General features: G+C 41.1%; 1 protein-coding gene across 1 annotated transcript in view; it reads left to right on the forward strand.

Annotated features, from left to right (window-relative positions):
- The window catches only part of PUS7L (pseudouridine synthase 7 like), a 364,500-nt gene that overhangs the window by 38,291 nt on the left and 299,580 nt on the right, over positions 1 to 26,629 (forward strand). Inside the window, exon 2 of the mRNA XM_044087411.1 lies at positions 2,698 to 3,617. Within this exon, the coding sequence (XP_043943346.1) occupies positions 2,723 to 3,617 (895 nt within the window). The 5' untranslated portion in view covers positions 2,698 to 2,722. The remainder of the gene's footprint in view (positions 1 to 2,697; positions 3,618 to 26,629) is intronic.

Raw genomic sequence — 26,629 nt, forward strand, 5'->3', positions numbered from 1 at the left:
CCTTAGATTTTTCTAACACTAAGAATCCACGGATATCCTCAGGATACAGGAAATCCTCAGCGGAATACCCCAGAGCAGTCAAGACTCTTAGAGAAATATGGTCACTACACCAAGGGAGCATATTACTGTTGGGTAGGGTGCATATAAAGTTGGTAGTACAACTGGTTTTGTGTTAGCAAGAATTTTTTGAAAGGTTAGAAGCTGAAACTCACTTTTTTGTTACTATTTAGTGACTACAGCACTCAACACTTTACCAGAAAGCCACAGATTTTATGAGGAGCAAACCACAATTGTGCGCCACACACACACACACACACTTAATCCCATTTGTATGACTGTACACCTCGGGTATTTGCTTGAGATCCAGTGAATTCATAAAGAATGACCCAGAAATATATCTCGGCTTGCTCTTGTCAAAATCATACAGTGCAGCTTATTGCAACTCCCCTCTTTCATTTCAACTTCCTAGCAAGAATCAGAGACAGAGACCCAAACATCAAGAAAAGATTTTAAATGTTTCTGTTATATACGTAGACAAATGCTAGAATAACAAGCTTTGCATTGGTAAACATTTAATGAATGATACAAAGTATGTAACTCACATGCCTGTCATTATTTAGTGAGTGCAGTCCACAGCAATTTGCCAGAAAGCCACAAAGTTTTCAAGGTACAGACCAAGACACGTGCTGACTTCTTTGTTCAGGGATTCTGAACAAAACCAAAAATATTAGGGAATGCAGTGTCCCAAAAAGGGACATTTTTTAAATATTGTTTTCTTTCATGTTTTTGTTAACCAGGTAAACCCACAGGGCAATCCAGGAGCACTGTCTGAGTGACTTGCTTCTTGTTATGTAGTAGGCAGTCGGAGGTAGAAGGATTCAGACCCTATTCATTGGACTGCAGGAAGCAGTTCTGTAACAGCTCTGCACGTTAAGTGCGAGACAGCTCTAATTCACTTTAAAAGTTAACAGAATGGGTGTTGCATGGATATACATTTGCTATACAGTAAGAATTATGACAGTGTGGCATTACTGACTGATTTTAATCCTCAGTGATTGACCAGGGAAAAAAGACATTTTTTTGTGTCATTTGTTGACTGGCTAAGCCCACTGGGCAAACAGTCTCTTTTTAGTGGAAACCTAGGTACACTGTCTGGTCAGGGGACGTGCTCAGAGTAACAGAGTAAGCAAAGGAAGGAATCCTACCCTGTACCCTTGGTATTTATTTAACTGCTGAGAGCTTTAGTCCTATGCCCTAACTGCCAGACCAGTAAGTGAGGTACAGTGCATAAACCTGAGACAAAATCGGTAGGAGATGGATAATATTTGGGGTACTTCAGTTCACTTGAAAAGTTAACAGAACAACACTTTTCTTAGTTCTTTGCATGTTCTGAACAGTAAGAACTATGAAACTCTTATTCACATTGCTGACTGTAATTCTCCGTGAATTACCAGGAAAAAAAGATTTTAAAATTTATTTGTTGAACATGTAAGACAAATTGCCCCTTTTCAGCGGTGGCCCAGGAGCACGGTCTGGTTATGTGGCTTGCTTAGTCACCCAGCAGGCAAATGATGGTGGGAAAAATGGAACCATGTACCCTGGACATGGGAAGTAGCTCATTAGCAGTTCCATGAGACAAGATCATGTACCCTGGACATGGGAAGTAGCTCATTAGCAGTTCCATGAGACAAGATCATGTACCCTGGACATGGGAAGTAGCTCATTAGCAGTTCCATGAGACAAGATCATGTACCCTGGACATGGGAAGTAGCTCATTAGCAGTTCCATGAGACAAGATCATGTACCCTGGACATGGGAAGTAGCTCATTAGCAGTTCCATGAGACAAGATCATGTACCCTGGACATGGGAAGTAGCTCATTAGCATTTCCATGAGACAAGATCATGTACCCTGGACATGGGAAGTAGCTCATTAGCATTTCCATGAGACAAGATCATGTACCCTGGACATGGGAAGTAGCTCATTAGCAGTTCCATGAGACAAGATCATGTACCCTGGACATGGGAAGTAGCTCATTAGCAGTTCCATGAGACAAGATCATGTACCCTGGACATGGGAAGTAGCTCATTAGCAGTTCCATGAGACAAGATCATGTACCCTGGACATGGGAAGTAGCTCATTAGCAGTTCCATGAGACAAGATCATGTACCCTGGACATGGGAAGTAGCTCATTAGCAGTTCCATGAGACAAGATCATGTACCCTGGACATGGGAAGTAGCTCATTAGCATTTCCATGAGACAAGATCATGTACCCTGGACATGGGAAGTAGCTCATTAGCATTTCCATGAGACAAGATCATGTACCCTGGACATGGGAAGTAGCTCATTAGCAGTTCCATGAGGTAAGATCAGAAATTGATTTCCCCCTCCTTCTTCTTGCTTTCTGTTACAATTGCTTTTGTTTTCTTTTAAGCATGTGATTACTGTAAAACCATATTTTACTTTGAATGGTAATCACCATAGTAGAGTAGTTGTAAAAGGTAAACTGGAAAGCAGAACTGGACAGCTACTTTGAAGAGTGCTAATTGCTGCATAGCATGTGCTAGTCTTACAGTCCTTCAAGGTTTTTGATGCAGTACCATTTGAATAAAACCGTATCACTTGATGAACCTGCATTTTGCCATTTTTAATAAAGTAGTACCTCTTTTTAAACCTGCATTTGTTTTCATTTTGCAGATACTGTGGTACAATAGAAGCAGGTATGGAAACCAAGAGCCTGATATTTCCCTTCTTTCATATTAGCAGTCACCTTGGCTTCCATGGTAGCATAAAAAATTCAGTGAATGACTTTGTGGTGACAGAGATAAGTTTATCTGGCCAGCTTGTAAGCGAGACGAAGCTTGACAACTTGCAAAATCAAGGCGAACCTGTTGCTGAAAAGAGTTTGCCAGTTGTGAAAAAAAGGAAATCAGATAATGAGCAGCAACGATCTGAAAATGCTTCAGAAAATAATTATTCCAATTTAAGAACAGCTGTAGAATCTTTCCAGACAGTGGAAGATTGTGGTTTGCTTGACCAGTTGGAGGTAAACAGCAGCTCTGACCTTATTGAAGAATGTGATCTAGACAGTGTTTTAGCTCAATCAGTAATTGATGCATTGGAACAGTTTGCTTACAGCATGAAGACTGAACAAGATTGTGAACCGTCTCCTGTGGAAGCTCAGACAGGTTTTTTACTCGGATCATTTCCCAGTAAAGACCATAGAGCCAGAATACACCATGCTTTAAGGAAGAGATACCCCTTTCTAATGACCATCACAAATGGTGGAGAAATGACTGTCAAACTGAATCCTCTTCACAAACAGCTTTGTAAGTTTGTAACTGAACATGAAGCAGATGACTTTTTCAGATTTCTTGATGCAAAAATCAATAACTCTGCATTTTCCTTCAGATCTGTTGGGGACAAAGAACATAGAAAAAACGTCCATCATTTTATATGTAAAAACTTTGGAAAACTGGTGGAAGCAAAAACTTTTTCTGAGGTAAGCAGTGTTGGTGAACGAAGTGCAGCTATCACAGTCAGATTTAAGGGGAGGTGTGCCTCTTCAAAGAAGCGAAACACTGCTGAGTTTCAGGATGATAAAAATATATATACAGGTAATCATCCAGTATGTAAGTTTCCTTTTTGTTTTTCTTGTGGAAAAATAAGTATTCTTTTCAGAACCTGGCTTGAAGTAGTAAAAAGCATATGAAAAATATTGTCCATAAGATAAAAAAGATATGTGAAGAATGCAGCTGTCTTCGGATCTGTCTGTGCAAACATCGTATTTGTGTAGCAGTAGTCATTTTAAAAGGGACCATATAATGTATCCTTTTCATCTAGTAACTTAGACAGACTCATGAAAGCCTTCTTTTGAATTTTTCTGTACAGGTTATGGTGGTGATGAATGATCATTGCAGAGGTAATAATGCAGCTGTTTACACTCTAACAGCTGATATGTAATTTATTAAGTGTTATTAAAAATAGGATCTAGATAAAACCTATATAGCTTGTTTTTCCACTTGTGACCATCAAAAGTCTTAGCACTGGCCTTGACAATTCACAACTGATTGCTAGATAGAGCAGCAGTTTTTGTGTAGCACTTAGTAATGTGTCCACAGTGTTCCCCTTCAGAATTTTGGTTCTTGTTGATTAAACACCAGAGATTTCCTTGGAAAATGTGAAAATTAGGATCCTAAAATGGATTCTAAGTCACAAGCAGTAAACATTAGGAAGAAGAAATTTGTTTATCCCCCAACTGTGCATAGTTTCAATGTTAGAATAATTGGAGGTCCTGTGCAAAGGTTTGTTGACACAGTTGGACAGCCTCTGATTTAAGCCATCGTCATGTGATCTGCTTTATGGATGTTATTTAAATATGCTGCACAGGTCAGCTTGCAATCTTTTTATGGCTTTAATTGTAACATTCTTTTCTTACCTGGTCATTTTTTACCTCCTTTTGCACTACACCATCCCTCTCTACCACTGTGGCTCCATCTGTTGCTAGGTGTACCAGCTTCCTCTTAAATTCTTCCAGCTTACCCAATAGAGCTGGGGTCAGTCTCCGAACATAGGTGTATCCAGGGAGTCTTGCAGCTTACCCAATAGAGCTGGGGTCAGTCTCCGAACATAGGTGTATCCAGGGAGTCTTGCTAGGTACCTTCCAAGAGGGGGGTAGTTATTTTGGTCTACCTGCCCCCCCCCCCCCGTTATATGGAGATGTCTGAGGGGGCAAGCATGTAATAGGGATTGTGGTGTTTTGCCCAACCTTAACAGCAGTGTAGCCATGTCCCCATCTTTTTCCTCTGATTGGACTATGCCCCTATGTTGTGTCAACAGCCGCTGTTAGAGATCAGTGATGGGAATGCCCATGCAGCCTCCACCCCTTCTTCGTCAGTCACCCAAGCTACTAACTTGAACCTCGTTCAGCTGCGTATAGTCAGGACTTTATTTGTCTATGCTATTGGGGTGGTTATTAGTATTTTTTTATGAATAGGCATTTGAGCCATGTGCAGATCCTGTCCTGACAGGTAAACACACTGAACCAGTATAGGTTCATAGGTAGGTACTAGGCTATTGGCCCTAGGACCTATATCAGCCTGGCCAAAAAGGTACCCTGGCTTTCGCCACCCAAGAAAATTTATTTTCCTGTGCTCCTGTCAAGAAGAGCCATAGAGGTGATCCCCAGGGTGAATTTCCTATTCCCCATCCAATCATCAAGATTTTTCTTGAAGAGTGCTAATGAGGAGCTTTGTTTGATATAGATAGGTAGTTTGTTTCAGAGTCTATCCCTCCAGCATGTTCTTTTTATTGTGGTGATAAGGTTTAGGTCCCTACAGCGTGTAGCTCTGAGGGATTGGGATTTCTTTTAAGTGGAGCATGTCCAACAGCTCTGGGTTTGACATAGCTTTGTATGTTCAGCATAGATCACCTCTGAGTAGGTGATATGGGACAGAGTAAAGCTGGAGTTTTTTGAGACGGTCTGCGTAGGGCATCTGTTTGAGGCCAGTAATCCTCTTTGTGAGGTATTTCTGCGGCCTTTCCAGTTGCTGTAGATGTCTTGTGAGGTACATATCAAAAGGGGTGTTGTACTCTATAATGGGTCTAAGTGACGAGTAGAGGGGAACAATGACCTCTTTTTTCCTGGATGAGAAACCTTTTGTGATGAGGTGTGCCAAGTAGAAGGATTTCCTGACTACTGTGGTGATGTGATTATCAAAGGAGAGACTACTGCCCGCCTGTGTCCCAAGGTCTCTTGTCACACTTTCGGTGTTAAGTAGACTACCACCTATGTGGTAGCTCATGGGTACAGAGTTTTTACCAAAGGGGATGACAGTGCACTTTTTGGCATTGAGCTTGAGTCCATGGCTTTGACACCAGGCATCTGTCTCAGTGAGGCCTTTTTTTAGATGTCCACATCGTTAGTAGTTTCGATTAGGGAACCTAGTTTGCAGTCATCTGCGAACTTCATTAGCCAAAGACCTTCTGTGTTAGCCTGTACTTCAGAAAAGTAGATACCAAACAGGAGAGGACCCAGGACTTAACCCTGTGGTACTCCACTTGTCACTGGTCTGAAGTCGGATTTGGAGTTTGCTACTTTCACAATGTGGGTTTTGTCAGTGAACTAGTTGGCAACCCATCTTGTGACATATAGCTTTATACCTAGTTTAGTGAGTTTATCTATAATTCCAGAGTGGGGGATGGTGTCAAAAGCCTTGGCGAGATTTAGATAGACTGTGTGAACCACCTTACCCTCATCTACACCTTTGGTGACTGCTTCAAAGAAGTGTATCAGGTTTAGGAGACATGATCTGCCTTTTACAAACCCAAACTGGGTGGGGTCCAGAGTTTGGAGATTACCAATGTCTTTGTTTATAAGTTCCATGATGATATGTTCCATGGCCTTGCAGACCAGGCTTGTTAGGCTAATGGGGCGGTAGTTTCCGGGGGTCCATGGTGGCTTCCCCTTTGTGAAGTGGGATAACTGTCACTGTGTGCCACTCAGTGGGCACAAAGCCTGAGGTAAGGCTATGATTGAACATGGTGCTTAGGTGGGGTGCCACTTCATTCTGCAGTTTGTGTAGAATGCAGCCTGGGATGTTGTCAGGTCCCATGGATGCTGTGTTCTTGGCTTTGGAGAGTGTGGTTTTTACCTGTGCAGCCGTGATTACAGGAATTTTGCATTTTTCCGGTATAGAGCTGGGCGTGAGAGGGGATAAAGTTAACACTGAACCTATCTGCCAGGATGTTGGCAATATCAGTTGGTTCTATATATTTAGTGACATCATAGCTATAGAATGCTTTGTGGTTGTCTTTAGAATCCGTGGCGGATTTGTTTTCATAACTAGCTCTGGAGGATTTTATGAGGGATCTCAGCTTCTTACTGAGGCTGACCAGGAGTTCCTCCAATCATGGGATTTTACTCTTTTGCAAGAGTTTATTTATTCTGTTGTAGAGTTTGTTTATGGCAGGGGACCACCAGATTGGCTTCCTTTTTTTGGAGGATATCATCTTGGTTCTGTTAGGGATAGCATGATCCATGCGCTTGTGTAAGTGCTTATAAAGTGCATTTGTGTAGGATTCAGCAGTCGTATCTCTCTTGTCCGTCTGCATGGGTGTCGTGAAGTTTGCCACTCTTGTCTTAAGAAGTGTGAAGTTGGCTTTGGAGACATTTTTTATTGTGGTTTCCCTAATGGGGGATGGGGCGGGATGTGGATGTCTAGGGTGATTAGCTTGTGGTTAGATCTGACCAACGAGGAATTGACCTCTGGTGTGGGACACCGGTCGCCCATATTGGTAATCACCAGGTCTAGGATATTGCTGCCCCTGGTGGGGATGTGGATAAGTTGATCCAAGTCGTTGGAATTTATGAATTCCAGAAAACGTTGAGCAAAAGAGTTGGTTCTTGATTAGTTTTCCTAGTTAATGGTGGAGTAGTTGAAATTGCCCATTATTAGGGTGTTGGGTTGTACCCTAATATTTTCCAGTGTATCAAGAAATGAGGAGTGGGAATCCTGGGGCATGGTGGGGGACCTGTAGCAAGTTACAATTTGGATTGCAGTCTTGCCTAGAGTTAATTGCACTTGGATAATCTCAGCTGCATTATACTGAGCAACTAGCCTGGAGTTATGGATATCCTTATTGAATATGGACACGCCTCCCCCTTTAGTGTTTTGGTCCAGGTTAGGTGGCCGAAAGGTGTGGTATGAATTATAGCCTGGTAATGCATGGGTGCTCTCTGGAGCCTTGAACCAGGTCTCTGTCACTGCACAGATGTTGATGTTCTCCATTTTAAGGAGTGCCTCATGTGAATGCATTTTGAGGTTTAGACTTCTAGCATTGAGTAGCCTTGCCTTCAGATTTTGCTTTCTTGTACCTGTTACGGTGGTGAATTTGTCATTTGAACTTTGCCTAAAAAAGGTACTATAGGGGTAGCAAGAGCCTTAGCCTGTATCTGGAATCCCAAGGGCGACAGGTGCAGGCCATTTCTGGCAAAGCATTGTGGTCTGTCGTTCATGTCATCCCAGGCAGACAGATGCTGGATCCCCTAAGAATGACACCAGAAGCTTAGTCAATTGTTGAAGTCAATCATTTTGTCCTTGTATAGTGGCATAATTCTGGGTGATGCAGGATGCTACTCGGCGCTAGGGTGATACCTGCCTGGGCTACAAGATCGGAGAACTCCTCCATGTCTCTATTCAATGTAGTCCAGGGAGGTACGTCTCGGGCCATTCACACCAACATGGACAATGACAGAGTCATATTTGTACTTGTGGAGTGGCCTGAGTGCGTGCGTTATGTGGAGGATCCTGGCACCCGACAGGCAGCTGACAGTAGATTTCTCTTTGATTAGCCTGGTGAGTTGAACATCAGTGTGCCTGACTATAGTCACCTATGACTAGAGTGTTGGGTACATTGTTATGCCTAATGGGCTGTGGTTGAGTGGCACACTGAGGTTATGGGCTCTGTGTTATTTGGGTTGTGTTGGGAGGGGAGGAGGTTGCTTGCATTTCTGCTTTGGTGGTCTCTTGCTTGAGCAGATTTTTATTGAGAGCCTCCACGAATGTAGGTGTGCGTTTTGTGTTTCTTTGTGAGTGTTTTGGTGGTATACGTTTTGAGGGACTATGTGATGAGTGTCGTGTGGTGCAAGTGTTTACCTTCTCCTCTTGACTGTCTAGTCCAGTCTTGGGTGAAGAGTGCTTTGCTTCCAGTTTGGCTATATAAGTGCATCTCTCACAGGTTGTAGTGTTGGGAGGTAGGAGGAGAGGATTGTCTGTGTACATGAGGCAATTGCTGCATTACCCCAAGATGCCCAGATTAATCAGGTAGAAAGGAGAAAACACCACGAGCTGACCCTTGGACATGCCTGGATAGATGCTTATTTATTAAGTACTAAAAGCTGATTTCCTCTAGACATGTGAAGAAAGTTGAGTGCTGTAGTAATCTGTAGCTTATTTAGTGCTTACAAGTTCTGAACAAGTGCTGAGCTCAAAGAAACAGATTTGAGTGCTAAAACTAAAAAAACTGGCTAGTTCTAAGGGAAAATTTTGAAGAGCAGACTTTGGCGCCGGGATTAGTTTAACCCTAGCTAAGCAGTGATGCATAAAGAGTATGTTTTTTTTAATATAACAGTAGCAAATGAGGAAACTGATTTAAACAAATTAACCAGTTAATGAATAAAAAGCTAAAAACTGAGCCCCGTTCCAGCATTCTTCGATCAGACAAGTTCTAACTGCACACTCCTTCCTCTAGGGTGCAGGGGAACCTTCTCCAAAAAAAGATGGTCTGGATTAGTGCTCAAGTTATACAACAAAGCTAGATTCAGCAGGCCTGAATTTAGTCTATGCTGCAGCAAGCAAGGCGTACCAATTTCAGAAAGAAACAGTTCAAATAAGCAGGCACAGTAAGCCTTTAACCAGAAACACCCAGCTCAGAAGGGCAGAATCTATCCTCTCCTCCCACAAGAGTGCAGACCACACCTTCTTTATGTAAAATAACTGGCCCGAAGCCCAAGTGCTTAAACCAGAACTAATACACTTTTAGAATGATAGACACTAATCCTTCAATCAGCAACTCCCAACTTAGAAGGATATAAGCTACCTGTCCTACCACAACAGTGCAGACCACAAACCTTCTTAATGTAAAACAACTGGTCTGAAGCCCAAGTGCTTCAACCAATGGCTTAGAATAACAATTACAATTTAATCAGGCTACTAACAAGCAGTAATAAATGCAGCAGAATAAATGCAATTAAGTACTTGTAAGAACAAGCAGCAAAAGCAAAATAAAATAGGAAGAAACACAAATACAGTAAAAGCAGATGAATAAAGTGCAATTTTATTTTGTATAACAATAGAAAACGAGCAAACTGATTTAAACAAATTACCTAATTAACCAGTAAAAAAGTTCAAAACTGAGCCCTGTTCCAGTAGTCTTCAATCAGACAAGTTCTAACTGCACACTCCTGCCACTAGGGTGCAGGGGAACCTTCTCCAAAAAAAAGTTGGCCTGGATTAGTGTTCAAGTTATACAAAGAATATTAGATTCATGATGCTTGAATCTAGTTTATGCTACAGCAAACAAGGCACATCAATTTCAGAAAGAAACAGTTCAAGTAAGCGGGCACAATAAGCCTTTAACCAGAAATTCCCAGCACAGAAGGGCAGAATCTAGCCACTCCTCCCATAAGAGTGCAGACCACAAACCTTCTTAATGTGAAACTGGTGTGGAGCTCAGTTGCTTAAACCAAAAGGCTTAGAGTAACTGTTACAATTTAATCAGGCTACTTCCAAGCAGTAATAAATGGAGCAGAATAAATACATCTGAGTACTTTTAAGAAGAGGCAAAAGCAAAATAGAGTGCAATTTTTTTAGTAAAGTGCAAGGAGAGAGGAAGAAGGAGCAGAAGAAAAATTCAAGGTTAAGAACCTAAGTGGGTTGGCCTTCTCAAATGTTCTCTCTGTATTAAGGAGAGTGAACACCAGACTGGGAAGGGTGTCCCAGATCAAATTTACAGTAGGGGCAGGCAACTGCAAAGCCACCAGCTATACCACCAACTCAAGGTAGGGTGGGTGAGTGGGAAAAAGGCAGTTTCAGGGCAGATGAGAAACAGAAAACAATGCCATAAAATATATAAAATAATGCAGTCAGGCAAAAAAATAATTCAGTCAGGCAAAACTAAGACCATGCAGAACTCTGAAAGGTTAAAATGCCAAGAAATATACTTATCAATCAGCAATATATTTCCAGCTTGTTTGAGAATCACACTTCAGCCAGAACACCAGGAGTTTCCAACAGTGTATGGAGCAGTAAAGATGAAATCTCTGTAGCTGAATTTCCACTTGCGAAATAGGATAGTGTTATGTGACTGTATCATATAGAATATAGGGAAAACATTTTGTTATAGATGTAGTTCAGTAACTATGTTAAAATCCTCCCACTTCGTCCAATATGTACTGTATAGATTTTGTTGAGGTTATTATTAAAAAAAAGGCATGAATGTGTTTTATTTCTGAGATCAGTGCATCTCCAGAAAAATAAAAATATCTAAGTGGAGACAGTGGCAGTAAGACAAAACCTTTCCCTTTTCTTAGGTTACTACATTGTATAGGTTTTGTGCGACCATGTTTGTGTTTAATTTTGCCTTAACACCTTATTTGGACCGTGGGATGCTTACTGTGCTCATGTAAGTATTCTTTAAACTGTTGGTTCTTACAGCAGCGGTTTAACTAGTATATGAAGTAAGGAGACAGATTGCTAATTTTCTGATAATAATTGCAATTGTTGACTTTGAGTATTGGTGCCACTGTGGTCTTAACAGTGCCACAGTCATATTTTCTCATGAAAATATATATACTTATTCGGGATATGCAATTCTTATACATTCCCTGAGGAGCTGGTTTGACTTGCCTGTTATCTACAATCTTATAATCAAAAGAAAACACATATGCACACTATATCTATACATGGGGAGTCTGATGTGTAATACATGAAATATCCTGGGTTTGGAGAGCGAGTGCTGTGATGAAAGATAAAGCTCTGTAATACTACTGTAAAATATATTCCCTACATTATAAACCTGAACCCTGCATATTCCATGTGTCTTTGTTTTTGTTACAGTAACATTTCCCACTGATTTCAGTGGGTAGTGTTAATTGCCTAAGTAGAGCTTCAACTAGATTGCACAGGCTTTTAGAAATGTGAGTAATTTTGAATGTGAGTGTCTTGTGTGTAGTTTTTTATAGTGTAGTTCTGAAGTACCTTTTACCTTTTTGCTATGTAAATTAATTTTCATACATATTTTAGTAATGTGGTATGGGTTATCATGAGCTTTGTTAGCTTTACAGTTATGTTTTTGTTTTTAGTTGGTTTCTTTTGCAAGTAATTGTTTTTGTTGTCATAAGTATGACTCCTGTTTCTAAGAGTCTGATTTCTGTGAGTAGTGGTGTATTTGTTTCTGGTTTATTTTAAGGGTTGCAAAGTAGTGTGTAAAATAACTTTTTTTTGTACACGGCAGTGTGTGGAGAGATGTGATCCATGTTTTACTGTATATTTTTTATTTTGTGTTACTTTTTTTTTTTTTAAATATATTTGTAGATTTATTTGGGGGGAGTTTTAAGTGAGCTAGAATGTACAAAGTTGTATCTGTTTTATATGTGCAGTGTGTGAAAGAAGAAATGACTACTGAAATAATGCAGAGATATTTAGAAATGCACAAAAGTTCAAGACTTAAAGATAAATGTTTTTGGGTTACACATTCCTTTAAGTTATTGCACTGCATGTGCAAAACAACACAGACACACCCTACCCCAGAATAACATACTCTCCTACAACTAACCTTAAAATCCAAATCTTACATTTTGTACTCAAATCTATTATTTAGTGCAACATACAAAATTAAATAAATGTGTACACTTGAAATACATACCACAGCCTCCCAAAAAACACTGCATCTGTTCATAGACTTCAGCTCTGTATTTAATATGGTGGTACCAATGCAGCTAATAGAAAAACTGGCACATTTAGGAATCGTTCAACATCTCTGTAACTGGATCATGGACTTCCTGATTGAGAGACCACAGAGGGTGTGTTCAGGTAGGAACACATCAGAGTGCATCACTGTTAACAGCGGGGTTCTACAGGAATGTGTTCTCAGTCAACTGTTATTTACCATCCTGACCCACAACTGCTATGCTAAGCACAAGTCCAACTATATCATCAGGTTTGCTGATGACACCACAGTCATGGGTCTCTTTGCAAAGGAGGATGAAAGGGTGTACAGAGAGAAGGTGGCATCGCTGAAAAGTTGGTGCAATGGGAACAACGTTAACCTGAATGTAAGCAAGACTAATGAGATTATCATCGACTTCAGGAAAAGGAGAACAAATCACCCAGTTCTCAGGATCAATGGTGAGTGTGGAGAGGGTTAAGAGTACAACATTCCTGGGTGTACACATATCAGGGGATCTTTTGTGGTCAGGAAACACCAGCCAACTGGTGAAAGCATACCAATGCCTCCACTTTTTAAGAAGACTGAGAAAAGCTAAGCCTCCTCCTCATATTCTCCCCACCTTCTGTAGAGGTGCAGTAGAGAGCATCCTCACCTGCAACTTCACAGTGTGGTTTGGAAGCTGCACAGTTACAGAAAGGAAGGCGCTACAAAGAATGGTGAGGGTTGCACAGAAGGTAATAGGTTCCAGTCTTCCATCGATACAACATCTTTATTTTGCAAGTAGCATCCGAAAGGCCACCAAAATAATACAGGACAACACGCATTCAGCACGTGGACTATTTAAGCATGATTAGACTTCTGAACATGGGACTAGTCCCAGGGGTCTGGACACATAAGGAAATTTTTATTTATTTGTGCAATATATACTTACATATATTCCAGGTTAATGCAGTATTTATTTATTATATTCGTAGTCAGTATTATTTAACTCACTCAAATGCAATATTAGACAAATAACTTAGGCATTTCAATCTGTAATGTGTTTTGTATTACTTTTAAATAGGGTAGTTAATTTAATTTGGCAGAGGCTATTCTTTTTGTGTATGAGTGTTGGCAAATGTGTCTGCTCTTTGCATGTATTGGGAGTAGTATTGTATCTGTTAGTTATGTTTATTCCTCTACTTGTATGTGTTGTTTCACTTTCCTGTGTAATATCAAGAATTGAGCTGATGCATGAAATTTCATTTAGGCTACACGTGTTTAGCTCTAAATGACAATATAGCTTATTTTGACTTTGACCTTAAATTAATCCAGAAAATAAAATTTGTTTTATAGTAGAAAAAAAGTTAAAAAAGTAAAACAATGAAATACAGCATTAACCACAGCTAGGTAATAGGAAAATGTAATTTCTGACAAAAAAAGTCTAAAATCTTCATTATGTTTCTAAAATGCATAAAGAAAGAAATATGAACTGCCAGCAGACATAATGAGTGAAATACCTCAGAGCTATAGTAGAAAACCTCCCATAAACACTCCAGATGCCTAAAAAGTATGCAGACTACTTAAGGCCCTATTCACAAGAAACTTAGTAAATTATTGTACCTACTAAAGTTAATGGGAAAACTTTGCTGAAACATGAAAATCCATACACAAACACAAATGCATACAGAAAGCAGTGATCAAATAGAATATGTGGGAGTGGGTAGTCTGGTTTGTGTATTTTATATGGAACATTTTGTACTGTGTTACATGAGAATGCAACTTGTGACTCTTGGCTTTATCACTGCCCTGAAACTTTAAACTTTATTTAAGTTTGATGACCGGGGAAGTCCACTGGGCCAGAAGAGTCCGTTTTCAGTGGAGACCCAGGGAGAAAAGCTCCAAAACAAATTACAGTTACATTTGAATTTACAACTTGCAGGTTACAAAGAAAGGGCAAAAATGTATACGTTTCAAGTACATATTGCAAGTTACTAGGGCCACAACAAGTAGCTGCGCAGAACAAGTTAAAGACATTTCAGAGTGTGTAATACAGTATGTTAAAAGCTCAAGTGAGTAAAACATTTAACATATATAGTAACTAGCTTATGATGGTAGGTAGAAGTGATCAGATACAGAGTGTAATTCGTGGCAGGAGAATTCTATGCGAGTTGAGATATAGCTATTATTTCTTTTAGTTTTTTTTAGTTTAGGTGGTCTATAAAGCATCGAGAAAGAAACAGAAGGGGTTATGGAAAATACCACGGAATATACACAGTCCAAGGCAGCAGAGAGAATCTTAAGGAGTTGTGCAGAAAGAGAGAGGTCGGAGAGGGGATTAAGTTGGAGTGTGGCATGGGCATATCCATTCGGATGATAGATGAGATAGTAGCTGGGTTTTGAAATTGTCATGCTGGTGAAGGCTGCGAAGGACGGGGGGAGGAATTCCATTTTTTGGCTATGGAGTAGGAGAGAAGTAGCTGGGCCAGGAGGATGAGCTGGTTTATGTATTTGAAGGAGATTTTGGTTTGTGGATATGAGTTTGTGGTTGGGTATATAGGGTTTTAAAGATGTAGCCAGAGAGGTGCAGTTTGCAGGTTTGTAGATAAGTTTGTGAGCAGTGGTGCATTATAGGTAACTAAGGTAGTTGGGAAGTTCAAGCCAATTGAGGGTGAGGAGGGTGTGGCAGTGGTGGGAAGGGTATTTAGAATTGGTTGCAAATTTGCAGACTTTGTGGAAGCAGGATTCAAGTTTGTTTCATAAACTGATGTGTATGTTTGTGAACAGGGGTGCACTATACATTAGGGCGGGGAGCAAGAAAGTAGATGCCATGGTTTGATGGGCAGAGGAAGTGGATGTGTCTGTAGAGAAGACCTAACTTTTGGGGAGTTTTTTGATTGCAGAGTGGATGTGTGTGTCAAATTTTAGTTCTTCATCTATGATGTTACCTAGAAGTTTAGTGGTGAGGACTATATCAAGGGGAGTGTTATTCTGGCTTTGTATGATGAATGAGGTTTTATCAATAGTTGAGTTTTTGCTGGGGTAGAAAATCATTAGTGTAGTTTTATTTGCATTCAGGGCTAGATGGTTGGATTGCATCCAGATTTCTGTTTTAGAAAAGGCTAATTGTGTTTCTGCTTGTAGCTCGGAGGGTGAGAAAGCTGAGCAGATGATGGTCGAGTCCTCTGCATACTGGATGACACATGAGTCTGGGACAGAGTGGTGAAAGTTGTTAATAAATAGGTTAAACAGTAGAGGGCCAAGAACAGATCCTTGGGGGACACCTGTGGATGTAGGAAGGAAGGAGGAGGTGGAGGTTTTCCATTGGACTGCTTGTTGGTGGTTGGATAGGTAGCTGGAAAACCAATCTAGAGAGGGGGGAGAGAGGTGTAGAGTAGAGAGTTGAGATATGAGAAGGGTGTGGGAGATGGTATCAAGGGCTTTTGACAGATCAAGGAATAATGTAGATACAAATTTGCCTGAGTCATGTTCTTGGTTGATGGTTTCTAGAAAGGAAAGAAGGGCAGTTATGGTGGAGGGACCAGGACGGAAACTGTGCTGGGTAGGGGAGAGGAGATTGTTTTGGGTTAGGTGCATCATTAGTTGAGCTTGGATGGTTTTCTCAAGAATTTTAGACAGAGGAGATAGGATGGCGATGGGCCTGGAGTTGGTGGTGTCAGTATTTTTACCACCTTTGTGGAGGGGGATGATGTAGGCATGGCGCCAGATGGAAGGAACGTATGATTCTTGTATGGATCTATTTATAGATATAGAGATGGGGAAGGTGACGCTGTCTGCAGATAGTTTGAGGAGTGTAGGAGGAAGATTGTCAGGTGCATTGCGGCAGGGTTTGAATTTGAGGAGGAGTCTTTTTATCAAGCTTGTGGGAATGGGCTTAAGGAAGAAGGGTGAGGAGGAGTTTAACTGGGTGGAGAGGGGGTTTTAGAGTGAGGCGTTGTGGTTAGGGAAGGGGGGGTGGAAAGGAGTTGGATAGTTTTTCTATACAGTCTGTGAAGAAGGAATTGAATTGAGAGGTGGTGTCAAGGTCAGAGAGGGTGAGATTAGGACAGGGGTTTACTTTATTACCAGCATTTAATATAGATGAGATGGAGTCCCAGAAATTTTTGGGGTTTGTTGAGTGCAGAGTCTGAAGTTTGGAATAGTGAGCTTTGCAGTCTTTGATATTTAGCTTTTTGGTGGAGTTATGGAGTTTCTTAAATTCTAGGAGGGAGCTTGGGTTTTTATTTTTTGATACTGCCTCCATTTTTTGTCCCTTTGTTGCATGGCGAGTTTGGTTTCTTTGGATAACCATGGACAAGGATTGGATTTAATGCATTTGTTTCTTAGGAGGGTTCTTGCTGGTTAAGGAGGGTAAGGAATGAGTGGTTGAAATGGGAGAGAGCATCATTTAGAGGGAGAGTTCTTAGAGGGGACCAGTCGACACACTTAAGGCATTCTGAGAAGGTTTGGGGATTGAAAGATGACAGGTTGCGAGTTTGAATGTAGTGGTGTTGTTTTTGTAGGGGAGTTGGGAGTCGATCAGCGAAAGTAAGTGGTCACTGAGAGAATCTGGTAATATACCGGATTTGTTGATGAGACTAGGATGTGTTGTAAGGATGCAGTCAATGATGGCACCTGAGGGTACCATCTTTATTTGGTCTGGTAGGTGAGTGAATTAGTTGGGAGAAGTTGTACAGGTTGATAGTATGGGAAGGGGCATCTGAGTTGTTGGGCCAATACATGTTGGTGTCACCAAGGATATAGGTTTCATTATTTATGTAGGAGAAGAAAGAGGATAGTATGTTTTCAAGCGTTTTGATGTTATCACCCGGGGGAGATATAGAGGGCAGCGATACATAGGGATTTGTGCTTGTTAATTTTTAGTAGTCCTATTGTTCATTCAGCATTGGCAAAGATTGGAACTGACTTTGTGTAGGGGGTTATGTTATGAGAGGTGGCGTAGATTATAGCTACTCCACCTCCTTTTTTGTGGGGACGATCGGTGAGAATCATTTGGTAACCTGGTGGTAGGATTTCATGATCTTTTATGTAAGGTTTGAGCCAATTTTCAGATATGGTGGTTATGTCGGGGTGGTTGTGGGAGAGCCATGCATGAAGGTTAGGGATTTTGTTTCTAATACTTTGTGCATTGTGTGTAGTGATGCGCAGGGACTTAGGTTTTTTGGGTTGAGAGGATGGTTTAGCTGCATTGATGCAGAAAGCTTGTCCGGGGTTGGGGTGCACATCACCGGCCTGTGAGAGAGGGGTGTGGTGGAGGAGTAAACAGGTGGATAGGAAGGGATAGGAGTTAAGGTTGACATGAGAGTATTGATCTTTTGGAGTGACAGTTTAGAGGAGGGTGTAGGGGAGAGGAGTACTTTAGGTTTGTATAGATAAATAGTGTTGTAGGTATAAAGTTCATGTGAGATAGCTGAGTAAGAGGGGGAGTGAGCATGGATGTATGGTGCAGTGGAGTGTGTGAGTGAGGTGAGGAAGGGGTTGGGAAGTTGTGTGAGATAGCCGAGTAAGAGGGGGAGTGAGCATGGATGTATGGTGCAGTGGAGTATATGCGTGAGGTGAGGAAGGGGTTGGGAAGTTGTGTGAGATAGGACAGACAGGGAAGAGAGATAAGTAGTTACTGGAGTGGAAGTTAGAGTTGATGAGAAGAGCATTGTAGGAGGGATTGCAGAGTTTGAGGAGAGTTTAGGATTTTTTATAGGTGGGAGGAATTTTAAATGGGCCTGATTGTGGTTGGTTACTTACTTTACAAGATAATTAATTTTGCACAATATATACATATAAACATATAAAACTATAGGTATACTCACCTTCGTTGAGTAACCCATACATCAACCTTCTAAATGTTGACTGCAAAAGATCAACAAAGCAAATGTCAGTGCATTAGTATGCATGTGCCAAAAAAGAACCTCAGAGCATGCAATCTTTAAATTAAAGATGAAAACAAAAAACATTTTTGTAGGAGGGCAAGTCTCCCTGCACTCTCACACCCACCTGAGAATTATATATACTCATTTTGAGATCGCACAATATCAGGAAAATGGCATATTCCCCTTCTCTGAGAATTGTGTGATCTTGCATTCTTGTCAACCTTCTGCCTAGACGACAACATGTGGTCAACTAAACAGATGTCAACCAAGGGTAATTTAATCCAAATTCAGGCCACACAAAATTATATGCATCTGTACATGCACACAGAAACAAATATATATATATATATATATATATATATATATATATATATATATATGTATATATAATGTGTGTGTGTGCATGTGTGATAAATATATATATATATATATATATATATATATATATATATATAAAATAAACTAAAGTTGGATCTCCAAAACTAAAGCTGAAAAAATAACACAAACTATTGAAAATAGGAAACTAAATAAATCACGCACTGCAGGGACAAATCCTGGAAGCTATACCTAAAAAATAAGATACCCTCTACCTTACTTCAATACACCCAACTCTGCAACCAAGTAAAGAAACGAATAACCTCAGACAAAAAAACTACTACAACAAACTTCAATCCAGCAATAACAAGAACCCAAAACAATTCTGGAAAGGTATAAATTCCTTACTCCACCCAGGATCTAGGAATAATCCTTGCCCTGACCCTAGCTTAACTGACTCAGAACTAAGCTCTCACTTCAACACATTTTTTACAGAATCCATAGCTACTCTAACCAAATCCTTTCCCAACAACAATCCATCCATCTCTCTCTCCTCTACTCACAACACCCCTAATAACAGTACGCTTAATTTCCAACTCAAACCTGTACCAACTACTTTCATAAAAATACTCCTATCAAAACTAAAGCCTTGCTCAAATGCCCCTGACAACTTACCCTCCTCCTTCCTCAAATCTGCTGCTGATGGTATTGCTCTCCCTATCAGCATCCTAATTAACAGATCTTTAAAAGAATCTTATGTACCCAGACTCTGGAGATCTGTCTTCATTCTACCTCTCCACAAAGGAGGCAAAAACTACAATACCTCCAATTTCCGCCCAATTGCCCTTCTCTCACCACTTTCAAAAATACTTGAAAAATGTGTCCATCACCAACTCATGCCTTTTTTAACTCAGAATCACCTCATAACTCCTACCCAGCATGGCTTCCGCCCTGGCCACAGCACCACTACCACCTTACTATCCTTTTTAGACACAGTAAATCGAGCACGTGACTCTGGATTACTTGTATCCACAATGCTGCTAGACCTTTCCAAAGCCTTTGATACCATTTCCCACAAGCATCTTCTCTTTCATCTCTCCAACCTTCATCTCTCCCCTGACACCCTTTCCTGGTTCTCCAGCTACCTATCTGACAGATCTCAAGCTGTCAGATGGAAGAACTCTACTTCCTCCTCCATGCCAACACCCACCGGTGTTCCCCAGGGGTCCATCCTCGGACCCATGCTTTTCAACATTTTCATTAACAACCTTCACTCAGTCATCCCTGATACAACAGTTATCCAATGTGCAGATGACTCTACTTTAGTCTGTACCGCCTCCAACCTACCTGAACTCCTGACTAAAACTCAAACAGCTTTTTCCACTACTGAAAACTGGATGCACCACAACCATCTCTCTCTCAACTCCAATAAATCCAAAATACTTCTTTTTCCTCCCTCTAGAAATTTCTCCCTTGACAAGAATGCTTTCACAGTCCTTAGCCAAAACAACTCTGCCATAGAAGTGGTTCCTTCTGCAAAACTCCTCGGCATTACCATAGATGAACACCTTAAATTTGATATCCACATCCAGCAAAACATAAAGAAAACCCATCAAAAACTAGGCATGCTGTATAGAAATAACCACTTTCTCTCCAACTCCGCAAGGCAAACTATCGCTAATACCTACCTCCTACCCTCTCTACTATATGGAGCCCCTCTACTAACTAACCTTTCTTCTACCAACACCTCTAAACTCGAAACTTGCTATAATAAAATCTCCAAATTCGCAACTAAATCCAAAACCTCCACTCACCACTGCCTTAACCCTACAATCTCTGAACTGGCTTGAACTCTCAAACCTTGATTATCTCCAACTAACCACCACACACAAACTAATATTCTTTCCAGAAAAATGCCCAGCCTTAACAAGCATCCTTCCCCCAAACATCCCAACCAGATCTCTGAGATCTGAACACCAAAATTTAATCTCTGTCCACAAACCCAAACACCCTGCAGGCCAACTCCTTCTCTCCTTCACTATAGGCAAAAAATGGAACTCTCTCCCTCCTTTGCTCAGGACCACACCTAACCCTGAAACCTTCAAAACCCTACTTTTCTCTTACCTATCCACTAAACGTAAATGTTCCTGCTTTCACCCTACTTAAAATGTCACAATTTTACCCTTTGAGCTTTCCATACTCCTGCTCTTCTCTACACTATTACCTCTTTTCTATTCTCCTAACTAATCTAGCTAACTTTCTCAGACTAAACAGTCTCTCTCTCAACTCCAAGCATTGTATATATTGTAAATATCAAGTAATTCACTGATGCTTACTGCCCAGTGAGTCTAAACTTACTGTTCTGAATGTAAATACCTACTAACTGTTCTACCTATGTCAAAATTGCATTTCAGTGTTATACTATCCACCTGTACCTGACTGCATGACCTTATATATGTATTTAGTAACACTTTATGTAACCTTCGTAACCATATTTGTATGTATTTCCATTGCATTATGTAACCTTTGTAACCATATTGATTATAGGAGCTTTTCTCCCCGGGCCTCCACTGAAAATGGGCACACTACTGGCCCAGTGGTCTTCCCCGGTAATCAAACTGAAATAAATAAATAAATAAATAAAATAAATATAGTTTAACACTTTTATCCTTTTCAGCTTTAGTTTCGGAAGTGTTCTTTAGTTTAGTCATTTTCTCTTCTGTTCATTTTATTATTTAATTATAATATATATATATATATATATATATATATATATATCTGCCCTAGGGCATTTACAAGCCTAGCCCATCGCTTTGTGGCTTACGCCCCGCCCTTTAGTATGGGGAACTATACCCATTATTTTGCTGTGCCTCTGTCGAGCAGTGACACTGAGGTAATCCCTGGGGTATATCTGCGATCTCCCATCCATTGGTCAAGATTTCTCTTGAACAAGGCCAGTGCTCTGCCTCACATGTACCGGGATTTTGTTCCACAGCATAGGAGTCTTTGGGTGATGAATCTATCCCTCCAGCCACGCCCTATTAATAGCCGTGTCAAGGTTTAAGTCTCTCCCTTGTGGCTCTGATGGATCTAGATTTTTGAGGTGAAGCATATTCATCAAATCTGGGTTTGACATGGCCTTGTATGTTAGGCAAAGGTCACCTCTGAGCACTGAATAGAGCTGGAGTTCTTTCAGTCGGGCAGCATATTTTGAGACCTTTATCCTTTTGGTGAGGAACTTTGTGGCCTCTCCAGCTGCTGCAAGTGTCAGTTAGATATCTTCCAATGGGGCATTGTACTCGATCATTGGTCTGATGAGTGATGAGTAAAGGGAGACTATGACCTCCCTTGATCTAGATGAGAATCCCTTCATGATAAGGTGGGCAATGTAGAAGGTCTTCCTAACTACTTTAGCTACATGGGTGTCAAATGACAGACTACTATCAACCTGGGTCCCCAGGTCCCTGATAACTTCTTCTGTGCTCAGTGGATTGCCACCTATTTGGTAGCTATGACTATGCATTTTTGGCATTTTAACTTAGGCCTGCTCTGGCACACCATCTATCCGTTTCTGAGACCCTTCTGAAGGATATCTGTGTCAGAGCAAACTTTGTCAAAGTAGATGCCAAACAAGAGTGGGCCAGGACTGACCTGTGGTGGGACACACTTTGACAGGCTTTGAGTCTGACATGGCGCAGCAACAACTCCCCTGTGGTTGGTGTCACTCAAGTTTGCAGTTTAAACCCATCTTGTGATGTATGGGGTTGACGAGTTTTGATGATTTTCATGATAATCAATGGCTTTGGTGACTGTTTCAAAAGTCAACCAAAGTTTAAAAGGCATGATCTGCCTTGACAAGAAAAGCCCTGTTGGATCCATAAGGCTTGTCAAGCTAATGGGCCGTAATTTCCAGTCGGGTGGAGGGCTTTTGTGAAGTGGAAGTGTTGCCACAGTTGCAGCAGCGCCACTCCCTGGAGTCAGCGTATAGAGAGGTAATTAAAAACAGCCCAGCAGCTGTGGAGCACACAGCCGGGACACCATCAGTTTGGGGGCTGCAATCTTTGGTATAGATATCTCTCTTTTTTGGGGGGGGGGAGTGCACTGAACCTGGGGTCCACCAGACTGGACGCTGCTCCTTTGGTACAAGAGTCTTTGTTTTGTTTGGGATTGCCTTATCCATGCAGCCCGCAGGTGCTGGTAGAAGGCAGGCATTTTTGTTCATGATCTTGCTGCTTGAGTACTTCTTTCCGCTGCTGGGGCCTTAAAGGAAAGGGAGACCACAGTCTTAGTCGGTGAAGTGTAAGTTTTTGAGAAGTTCTTACCTGTGGTCTTTTTATTTTTTGCGGGGTGGGATGATTATCCCCTCTAAGTCTTGCCTATGGTTAATTGCACCTGGATGGTCTCCGATGCATCGTGCGTTGCCACCAGTCTTGAGGTGTGGGTGTCCTTTTATATATATATATATATACCAAGCCAAAACCTCTGTGCACATATTAATAGTGGTGCTCCGACCGAACATACAGCCAAACAGTTAGTCCAGCACACAACTAGACAAAGTTTCCATAACCATATTCTACCTATTCAGGTAACCATGGTTATGGAAGCTTTGTCTAGTTGTGTGCTGGACTAATTGTTTGGCTATATATATATATATATATATATATATATATATATATATATATATATATATATGTATATATATAATATCGCTATGGATGGATCTAGCACATTTACTCGAGTGAGCAAATGACCGAAACCCAAACGGCCGGGCATACTTGCGCGAAAGTGCTTTCCACTCTCACCCACATAAGGGGGGTGCCCCCTTATGGATTCGGATCCATATATATATATATATATATATATATATATATATATATATATATATGTATATATGTATGGGTCTACTTTGATAGAAAATACATTTCATTGAAGTTTCATTTCACTGAAAATTAATTGCCTGCGCACAATTCACTGAAAGCTCATTTGACTGAAAGTCATTTAGGCTAAAAAGGTATATGCCCTATTCCTGAGTCAGTATATATATATATGTGTATATATATATATATATATATATATATATATATATATATATATCTTCTGGAAAGAATTATTTATTCGACTTGTAAAGTATCCATGTCTATGGTTTACAACATTTAAAATAGGTGATGTGGAGGGATGTGCCCTCCACACCCCCCCCTTACAATATATGCTAACTCCAGGATCGCACTACAGATGGCAGGGCATATACCCTTTTAGACTAAATGAGTTTCAGTCAAATGAGTTTTCAGTGAATTGTGCTCAGGCAATTCATTTTCTGTGTGTGTGTGTGTGTGTGTGTGTGTGTGTGTGTGTGTGTGTAATATGTATATACACACACACACACACACATATATATATATATATATATATATATATATATATATATAGACACACACACAAATATGTATGTACATATACAGAGCATGTTCTTTATGTATGCATATATGTGTAATATAGTTTTATGAACATTTGTCATTATGGCATGAACTTATCTTTCATTTTTTGCATGATGTAATCAGTTTGCTTTAACCAGTAGGACTAGTTACCACAGTTGTTACCACTCTCACAAGAGGGGAAAACATACTGGACATGATCATCACCAACATAGGGGCTCCATGCTCCAGACCAGAAGTGTATCCCTCATTGGTAAGATCAGACCATAAACTAATCTCACTGGATATTCATATCCCGACCCCACCCCCTGCCCAGAAAACCACAGTGAAAAACTTCTCTAAAGCAAATTTCACACTCCTCAAAACCGAGGTGGAATCCTTCAAAGCCCCCGGGCCTGTGGAAAATACAGCCCAGACCGCAGAATCCTTTATAAACACATTCTATGAACACCTTCAGGAATGCATGGATCGTGCAATCCCAAATAAAACCAAAAACCAAGACCCAATCCTCCAAAGGCAGGCGCCCTGTCTGGTAGACCCCAGCCATAAACAAACTATACAATAGAAGGAAGAAGCTACTACATGATGGAGCAAAATCCCAAAAAGGGAAAGCATCTCTGATCAGTATTAGCAAAAAACTACGGGCACTCATAAAATCGTCTAAGGCCAGCTTCGAGAGAAAAATTGCACAGGACACTAAGGATAATCACAAGGCTTTCTTTAGTTATGTTAGGAACCTGGGTAGGAATTCCCAGATATGCTCAGAATTAGTCCAAAATGACAAAAAAATACACTGAACCCACAGACATTGCCAACATCCCAGCTGACAGGTTCAGCGCAAACGTCTCCCCCCACCCACCAAAAGGGCAAATATCTATCCCAGCAGAGTGCTGCCCCCCTGACATCTCAGATGCTCAGGTAAGAGCCGCCCTCTCCAAAGCAAAAAACACAGCATCAATGGGACCAGACGGTGTCCCAGGTTGCGTCCTACATGAACTCCAAGAAGAGCTAAACCCAAACATAAAACTACTGTTCAATCTCAGCCTTACTACAGGATATGTACCCAAAGTGTGGCGTACAGCAACAGTGGTCCCTCTCCACAAAGGTGGTGTCTCAACGGATCCTGGAAACTATCGCCCCATAAGCCTGACTAGCTTGGTCTGCAAAGCTATGGAAAGGATCATCATGGACCTCATAAATAAAGATATTGGGGACCTACAGACACTGTATCCTACCCAGTTCAGCTTTGTTAAGGGCAGATCCTGCCTCTTAAAACCTGGTCGATTTCTTTGAAACAGTCACCAAGGCCATTGACGAGGGGAAGGTGGTCCACACAGCCTACCTGGACCTCACAAAAGCCTTCGATACAATACCCCACTCGGGCATTATAGATAAGCTCACCAGCTTAAATATAAACCCCTATGTCACTAGATGGGTTGCAAACTGGCTCAAGGTACAGAACCCACATGGTTAGAATTGCTGGAGCCATGTCAGACTCCAAACCAGTTACAAGTGGCGTCCCACAAGGCTCAGTCCTGGGACCTCTCTTGTTCGGTATATATTTCTCAGAGGTACAGGCCAACACGGAAGGACTGTGGCTGACCAAGTTCGCAGATGACTGCAAACTAGGCACCATAATCGACTCTCCAGCCGACACAAGCTTCCTACAAAAGGGCCTCATAGAAACAGACAACTGGTGCCAGAGCCATGGCCTCAAGCTAAACGCCAACAAGTGTATAGTCATCCCCTTTGGCAAAAACAAAGTGCCCACAAATTACCACATAGGTGGTAATCCATTAAGTACGGAAGAAGTAATTAGGGACCTGGGGACCCAAGTTGATAGCAATCTCTCATTTGAACACCACGTAGCCAATGTGGTTAGAAAAACATTTTATATAGTCCACCTAATCATGAAGGGATTCACATCTAGATCAGGGGAGGTCATCGTGCCTCTTTACTCATCCCTCATCAGACCCATAATTGAGTACAATGCCCCTTTTGGGATGTACCTTATCAGACACATGCAGGAACTGGAAAGACCCCAAAAGTACCTCCCCAAGAGGATCAAAGGGCTCAAACAGATGCCATAATATGCTGCCCGGTTAAAGAAACTCCAGCTCTACTCAGTGGCATACCACCTGCTCAGAGGCGATTTATGCCTGACGTATAAAGCCATGTCCAACCCGGAATTAATGGACATGCTGCACCTCAGAAAATCCAAATCCCATCAAGCTACGCATTCGAAAGACTTGAACCTCAGCACTGAAATAAATAGGACATGCTGGAGGGACAGATTCATAACCCAGAGGCTCCCTTCACTCTGGAATAAAATCCCAGTCCAGGTTAGGCAGAGTCCCTCATTGACTCTCTTCAAGAGGAATCTTGATGAGTGGATGGGAGATCGTAGGTTTACCCTGGGTATCACTTCTGTGTCACTGTTAGTCAGAGGCACAGTATACTAACCTCGAAAAAGGGCATAGCAAAATTAATTTAAAATGGGTGGCGAAAGCCAAACACACTCTGGCTAGGCTTATAAATGCCATAGGGCAGATAGCCTAGTATGAA

Source organism: Protopterus annectens, chromosome 11.part0, assembly GCF_019279795.1.
Source record: "Protopterus annectens isolate FY-2018-M chromosome 11.part0, PAN1.0, whole genome shotgun sequence".
Classification (NCBI taxonomy): domain Eukaryota; kingdom Metazoa; phylum Chordata; order Ceratodontiformes; family Protopteridae; genus Protopterus; species Protopterus annectens.